The sequence below is a fragment of the Glycine soja genome, chromosome 13 (genome assembly GCF_004193775.1).
Source record: "Glycine soja cultivar W05 chromosome 13, ASM419377v2, whole genome shotgun sequence".
In the NCBI taxonomy this organism is placed as follows: domain Eukaryota; kingdom Viridiplantae; phylum Streptophyta; class Magnoliopsida; order Fabales; family Fabaceae; genus Glycine; species Glycine soja.
In genome coordinates this window covers 18,680,595-18,688,682 of record NC_041014.1, presented here as the reverse complement: position 1 = coordinate 18,688,682, position 8,088 = coordinate 18,680,595, and the positions used below count along the sequence as shown (strand labels likewise).

Below are 8,088 nucleotides of genomic sequence, written 5' to 3'. Positions count from 1 at the left end.
CTCTTATGGGTAGTAATGCATTTAGTGGGGGCCCTACCCCTTTTTATCATTAAAAAAACAAAGATTTTAGTTTAATAATATAATAAAAATAAACCATAACTTTTCTATCTTATTTTTAAAACTCTTAATTTGATATTTAATTTTTAAATACTTTTTTAAATAAAAAAGTTGGTCAATCACAAACCTATAATATTTAAATGACATAATAACAAAATCAAGTTGAATCTAATTTTTTTAAGGATTAATTTAATAACTGTGTATTTTTATTTGAGTTTCATATTTTGAGTAAGGTAGTATTATCTCATAAGAAATTGCAGAACAATAAACAAATTATACTTATTAACTAATTTAATGTTCATTATTATGTTTGTTTTAATTTATATTTGTTTTCCTTTTTTTTTAAGTGTTGAGTGTAATATGCTTGCAACATTAAAAAAAGAAAAATATAAAGATTAAATTTTATTTAGGAAAAATAGCTTTATTAGGTAACGGATCAAAGTTAACAACACATTTTCACTTTGGGGACTTAAATTTGAATTTATATCATTTGTCAACACTTTAGATATTGATGGGACACAAATAATTATTTTTTTTTAAAAAAAATTAAGAATGTTCAAGATTTTTAAATGTTTGAAAAGAAACAAACAATCTAGGGACATGCTAGATGCACCCAGCAACATTACTGGTGCACCCAACAATTAGGTGAATGGGCAAAATTGCCTTTGTGCCAAAGTTTGAAAATAAAACTAATTTAAAAAAAATAATTCTTTCTTTCGAAAGAAAGTTCTTCCAATAGAATAATTTGTTCTACCGGAAGAATTTATTCTACCAGAAGAACTTCTTCCGATAACTTCAACGGGAAGAAGGTTTTTCCGGTAGAACAAATTGTTTATCTGGAAGAACCTTCTTCTAGATAAACAATTTGTTCTACCGGAAAAACATTCTTAAAAAAGAAAGAATTATTTTTTTTAAAATTAATTTTATTTTCAAACTTTGACACAAGGACAATTTTACTCATTTACTTAATTAGTGGGTGTACTAGCATAGCGTTTGATGCTATCGCCTATCGAGAGTTGTTTGGGTCTCTTTCGTTCCCCCAATGAGTCACTGAGTGCAGTCCTGTGTGATTGGCTCATCTTTTGTCTTTTCTCGGCTCTGATAAAACCGAGAATTCGCAAAACTCTTTGCTCTGGTTCAGTTCTGTCGTGTTGCAAGTTGCAACTGAACCAATCAACAACTTTCTTGTATTCCAAATTATCTTCACCATTACAATCCTCAAAGTCAAAAAGTGAAGACCTTAACATAAAACAAAACACAATGGTAATGTGGGTATTTGGGTATGGTTCTTTGATCTCGAAAGCTGGGTTTCACTATGACGAACGTATTGTTGGTTTCATCAAAGGCTATCGACGAGTCTTCTACCAAGGTTTCATTTTTCTCTCTTTTTCCCATCACTCTTGTGTATAAGTATTCAATTTTATTGCCCCATAATGCATCAAACGCAATCTCAATGGTTTTTCCTTTTAGGCTCTACTGACCACAGAGGAACCCCTGAGTTCCCTGGAAGAACAGTGACCCTGGAGCCTGCTGAAGGAGAAATATGTGTAAGTATTCCCAAGTTTTATTATTTTTCAGACCCCATTATTCAGGTTGATTTATCAGTGATAACAAGTTCCATATTTCATCTATTTAATTGTTATGAAAAGTTTATTTAGATGTTCTAGTATGTTTGTGCAAGCAAAGTATGACTGTTGCATTTATTATGTGCATATGGCAGCATATTATTGTTGTTTACTGTTATTGTTGTTTTTGGGTGAATAGGCGAACATAGAGTGGAACATGAATATATCTGGATGTGCCTTTTTTCTTATTTTTTTATTAACTGTCGTATACTAGTTGTTTTAGTCAATTTTTCTGGGAAATTATTACTGAACACCCCAAAAATGGGTTGTATGCGTGGAAAGAAGAGAGAGCTACAGAGAAAAAATAAAGAGAGAAATTGATATATGCGATGGAAAATGAAAAGAGAGATAGGAAGAAAAATGAGGTGGAAGAGAAAAATTAATATATGTTTTGTAGACGATTTGTTGAGTCTCTATTAAGAGATAGCCTCTTTATACTAGGAAGTATGGTATACTCATTAAGAGTGATTTTAATCTTTTAAAGAAATTAAGACAAAATTCAACTTGGTTGTTGGTTGTAAAAGTAGAATTGCGTTTCATTTATTATTCAATCTTGTTTCCACATTTGTCTTTTCTGATAATTTACTTTGTCTTTCTCAGTATTTCTTGTTTTTCACTCTTAATTATTCTGTGAATTGATATATTATATAATTTTTAATTACTTATGAGTCAAAATTATCGAATGCAATCTATATTTTACACTTATATATTTTGCAAGGAGATAGTGGGGAGCTGCTTACAAGATCGCAAAGAAAGAAGATGCAGAAACGGCATTAGTGGTATGCTTTTTAAAATGTTTCAATATTATTAGAATATTATTATGCTGCTACTAAAGTTCAAACTTATGCTTAGATTATTTTTTTTACCCAATCTCAACATTGACTTGACTTACAAAATGAATTGTTTGCTTTCACCTTAGTGATTGTGCATTTCCGTTGTATTTTCATTGTCTGATAGCATACTTTCTGCTGTTATTTAGATGAATTGAGCTGAAATATACCATCTCAAACAAATCAGACCAGTAGACAACCAGATCGAAAACTGGTGTACACTGTGTGCTATTGTTAAATGATCTTTGTAAGATTAAAATATTTAAATATAAATAAAAGAATATATATTTTGTGTTAATAGAATACTATACTGATTTATGTAGAGCATTTTGCTTTGCTAAGCATTTTGGAAGTGTTGTAGTATACTGTATGTTATGAAATGATTATCTCTTTATTTATTTAATTAAATATAAATGAACGAGCATTTATTTTATAGTGATAGAAGGTCATATTGATTTATGTTAGGACATTGTGCCTCTCTACACATTATAGTGTTGTCGTGACTATTTGATATAACATGATAAGGTTAGTATTTGGCAGTTTTGAAGTTTTTTAATACTCATGGTAAGCTTACAGATTTCTCCCTTTTTATATGAAAAGTATGAAACAAAAGATGGTTGAGCTATTATTTTCTCACGCCTATCATTTGAATTCAAATGCTTAAATTGTTTGGATTAAGTTGGTATTTGGTTAGAGTTTCTTAGTTCTTTTAGACTTCCCTATTTCCTAGATACCTTATCTCATTGTTATTCCGATCTAATTGCTTCTATATATTTAGGTTAGGAAATTCTGGACACTTGCTGTAAATGGTTCATCTAATCCTTGAATGGTTGGGATTCAATTATGCAGTGATGTAAATATAAATCAAAAGACTGAGAGATACTCTCGAGCAATTCACAAAGCAATTGTCAAGCATAGTGAAAGTTGTAATATTGTCTTCTTTCTGTAATAAATAAATTGTTCATGGTACTAGACATAAGCTCAGAAGAGGATCAGAAAGTCTTATTGAACAACAATGAGAACATCACCATGGAGTCTCATATTGGAGACTAGGAACACTGTTAAATCAAGGTTTGTTATGTAGCCCAGCCTTGGGTGTGATCAATTAAAAAAGAGAGACTCAATCCTTAAGTTCAAGCTTGAACACTAGGCTTGAGTAATTGAGTTAAAACCTTTGGGAATGGCTAGGCATTATAATCTTTACTATCTAAACTCTTATTGAATGAGTCAGTACTATACTTTTTCTGTACATTTGTATTTGGATGAGATTCTGCAAGCCTTTTTCTGGTTTGGAAATAACTCCATGTCGTAGAGCAATGATGTTTGGGTAGACTTCCTTTCCTGGTTACTGTCTTATTACCTTAGCAATAATATCTCAAGGTGCTGCCGATAGTATTAGAATCTCTAGTTTAGAATGTCTAGTTCAAACTCTGATATAGCAAAGGATTTAGTATTCTGGACTAGCAACAAACAGTCACAATTTGGAAAGTGTATACTGAAAGGAATTTTAGAAGTGTCCTAAGTTAGTTGATTGGATAATGTGGCAGGTTGTTAGCATTTGAGGGTATGCTTCAGGTTAGCAAAGGGGGTTGTATAGTTTGTGCATATGAGAAGGGGAGGAGGTTCATTTTGGTTAGGCAATTATCCTGGATAGAGAAAGTATTTCTGCAAGGAGATTTTTTATAGCAATCTGCACCAGAATGATTATGGCCACAGGCCCAAATGTATGGGAAGGAAGCCTCAAGGATGGGAAGACTATGTCCATTAGGTTGTTAGGATCAGAATCCTTTGTAATGATGAGATCACGTATTCTGTTAGAATGGAATTACAATTTCTGTTATGAGGGAATCTGACAGTAGTACAGGTGTCCATTAGTGAGTGGTGCTGTTAGGAGCACTGTGTCATTCTAAGGCTGAGGCTGTATTGCCTATATATAAGCATGAATGATTATGGAATAAGGGACACGAAAATTACCTTTGAGAATTCTGTTTCCCCGTTTTGTTTCTGGAGGTATCCTTCCTGACCTCAATTACAGGAAGTTTCCTTATCTCTTACTGAGCACCCTATCAATTTTGCTCTGGGAGATAGAGTGATTCTTCTCTTATACTATTTTCTTATTGATCTTGTTTTTGGATTCAATAAAGTCCTCGATTCTGTTATTATTTCTGGTTTCCTTACAGATAACATTATATATAGAATTTTTTTCCCATCAATCTAAACCTGCAGATAAAGGTATTACCACAAACCCCCACTCCCACCCCCCTTTAACATCCACCCAATGAACCATGTCATATAATTGTTTAATAATACCTAACTTGCATAATTTCTTTACAAAGTTGCTTATTTCATATGGAAATCATATTATGCTCTCTAAGCACCTGTGTTGGCATATAGGACTCAATATTGATAGAATCCACATCTTTGATGTTGCTATACAGCCTATACTTGACATGATCATTAAAACAACACTTCACTGTCATGTCCCAAGAGACTTTCTTTCTTTCTTTCTTATATGTCAAATATCAGAACTTTGGATTGATATATTCAATTGTAATTTTACTGCACAGTACTTGGAAGTAAGGGAGAAGCAATACGACAAGAAGGAATACCTTGATTTTTATACTGTAAGTGCCACACGCAAAGTTGTTTTTCAGAGGACATTATTTTATTCTGCTTTATATTTGTAGTTTTTCCACTTATGAAAATAGACATGTACCAAAATTTGTTTCAGGACCTTACCGCTACATCTCCAGCCGTTTCTGGAGTGATGGTGTAAGTGAAAGAAACAACCTTATATCATAACTTCATCACCTTTTACATGTTTTGATCATAGTTAATGTGAATATGTTACAGATATATAGCAACTCCCGACAAGAAATCTAATGTAAATTATTTGGGCCCTGCATCGATTGAAGACATTGCAAGGTATTATTTCATCTACGTATGACAGCCTTAGTTTGTGTCATATAAAAGCTAGTATAGTATTCAAGATTATGAGTAATACTATCGATAGTCTCTCTCTGACGCTCTCATTTTAACACTTTCATTAGCTGAAATTTGTTAGAAATCACAAGTTTGGGTGGATCTCATATTAGATTATGAGAGATAATCATTAAATGAGAAGGGAAACCCATTAAAATTGGTTATTTTCAATCAATTACAGAAAAAGTGTTAGAAAGAGAGTGTCACTAGCATTTCTCTTAGATTATATACATTAATTCAGAGTTCCTGGCATTGTGAGGATTCGAGTCTTGTGGAGATTTAAACTCATGCATTATAATTGTGTTTAGCATGCCTTATGGAGATTTAGGGTGAATTTTTTTTAACTTAAAATAAGTGCTTTTTATATAAGTTCTTTCTTAAGAAGCAGATAGGATTTATTTCTTAAAATAAACAGAAAATTATTTTTTTTTAAGCAAAAGCAGCTTAGACAAACATGCTAAAAAAAATAAAAAGTTGCTTATTTTAATAAAATAAACACTTATTTCAACAAATAAGTTTAAACAAACTGACCCTTAAACTCATCACTCACTTACAATTGTTGTCATTGCACTTTCTTTTTTATCCTACAGGCAAATAATTCAAGCTAAAGGTCCCGCAGGACCTAACAGAGATTATCTTTTCAACCTTGAAAAGGCTCTTCATGAAATAGGTGAGGTTCTTTGACGAGTTCACGTCTCTTATAAATTATTATCTCTGAATTTCCTTTTATTTTATTTTTTTTAACTTTTTTCCTTTTTACTAATCATGCTATAGGATGCAAAGACAAACATGTCATTGATCTTGCAAATGAAGTCAGGCGTATTCTTGCAGAGGAACACTGAATGCATCTGTGTGTTATTTATTTATTTATGCTGATCAGTATGTTATTAAGCACAACATTCTGAGACATTGAAGTATATTTAAATCCATTGGAAACTTCAAGTCTTCCAAAAAATGTTATGTTGGAAGATAATAATTGACTGTAATTGCTATAAAATTAAAGTTTGTATGGGATGCTTATTGCTATACAATTGAAGCTTAATATAATGATTTTTATTAACAACTACATATTTATACTTTTAAATATTTATTTCCCTAGTATTTTTTTTACTATTATTTTAAATTTAAAAATATTATATAATGTATAGAAGAGAAGTGGAACAATCGCAATAACAGAGCCTGATTCCAATGCATAGAGGGCAATGTTTTCCTAATATTATAATAAAATATCCTCGACATTGTATGATAAAGTTAAATTAAATAAATACAATTAAAATTGATAAATATATATAACTAGATATAAAATGAATTATATATTTTTCAAATTTGACGAAAATATTACTTTAAAAAATGTAATGAAACATGAGATGAAAATATGCTATAATAAGAAGATAATTTATCTATTAAGAATTATAATATTTTTATTGATTACTTTGGAATGTATATTTATTTATAGATAAATAATTTATTTATTTATAAATAAATATAAAATGTTAAGGTGAAATATAAGACTATTAATACTTATAATACAATAAAAAATTATAATTATTGATTACCTTGGAATGTATATTTTATGTTATGGTTTGGCCAGAAAATGTATAACATAATTTTTAAACTACAATTATAAAATAATTCAAGTGATTTTGCTCTTTTTTTTTTTTACGAAAGTGATTTTACTTTTGATAGGTAAGATTTGTGATCAATTTTTTGTTTATCTTGTATATGTCTAGTGTATTTGGTGCAAAAGTAAAGGAAATTAAATATACACTTTAAAATTACTAAAAATTATTTTTTTGTTAAATATAATAAATATGTTATTTTCATATATATATATATATATATATATATATATATATGTATATATGTATTATTTTTCATAAAAAATTATCTCACTAGACAGGATGGGTTACATGGATTACTATTTTTAAAATTTTGATCTTAATTTGATCAAATGTTGTGAAGTGATTAAGGTATTTGATCCCTCAGTGAGATAAGACTTTTTGTTATTGCATAGGTTAAATAAATAAAAATATATTTTTATGAAAAATAAATTAATATTTAAAAACATTTAATATTTTTTTTAGTAATTAAAAATACTTAGAAGTGTATATTTTTAACTTGTGCACCAAATACATTAGATAAAAAGAATATTAATAAATTAGACTTTAAGTAAACATCTAATAAACTTTTTTCTTTTTTTTTTTTGACAAACATTTTTCTTTTTTTATGTATTGAATTGTTGATGATGCTTAAAATCATGTGTGTATCTTTTTTATTGTGACAGATAAATCATGTGTGTAGCTAAAATATATATTTTTCTTGTAATTTCACATTATTAATTTTTACAACTTTTTTTTTTTTTTACCGAAAATTTTACAACCTTGTACTTGTACATCATTTTCAATTTGAATAATGTAAATATGACTTTATTTTATTCACATGACACGATCATTTTTCTAAGTAATAATCTATCAATAGTTATTTATAAACACCTATATTTAGGTAAATTTGGAATTTATTGATATATAGTTTAGCTAAATATTAATATTCTTTATTTTTTTACATATTATTCAAAATAATAAAATTTAAATTTA

General features: G+C 29.1%; 1 protein-coding gene across 1 annotated transcript; it reads left to right on the top strand.

Annotated features, from left to right (window-relative positions):
• The first annotated feature begins 1,066 nt into the window (after window positions 1-1,066).
• Window positions 1,067-6,562, top strand: LOC114380872 (gamma-glutamylcyclotransferase 2-3). The gene is made up of 8 exons (XM_028339981.1): window positions 1,067-1,426; window positions 1,528-1,604; window positions 2,408-2,461; window positions 5,080-5,136; window positions 5,244-5,284; window positions 5,366-5,437; window positions 6,085-6,164; window positions 6,269-6,562. The coding sequence occupies exons 1-8, from the start codon at window positions 1,318-1,320 to the stop codon at window positions 6,334-6,336; spliced, it is 558 nt and encodes a 185-aa protein (XP_028195782.1). The 5' UTR covers window positions 1,067-1,317; the 3' UTR covers window positions 6,337-6,562.
• Window positions 6,563-8,088: the final 1,526 nt, after the last annotated feature.

Coding starts and splice junctions, on each gene's coding strand:
- LOC114380872 (XM_028339981.1), top strand. CDS start 1,318: ATGGTAATGTGGGTATTTGGGTATGGTTCTTTGATCTCGAAAGCTGGG. Junction 1,427..1,527: donor TCGACGAGTCTTCTACCAAG/GTTTCATTTTTC, acceptor TTTTCCTTTTAG/GCTCTACTGACCACAGAGGA. Junction 2,462..5,079: donor ATGCAGAAACGGCATTAGTG/GTATGCTTTTTA, acceptor TTTACTGCACAG/TACTTGGAAGTAAGGGAGAA.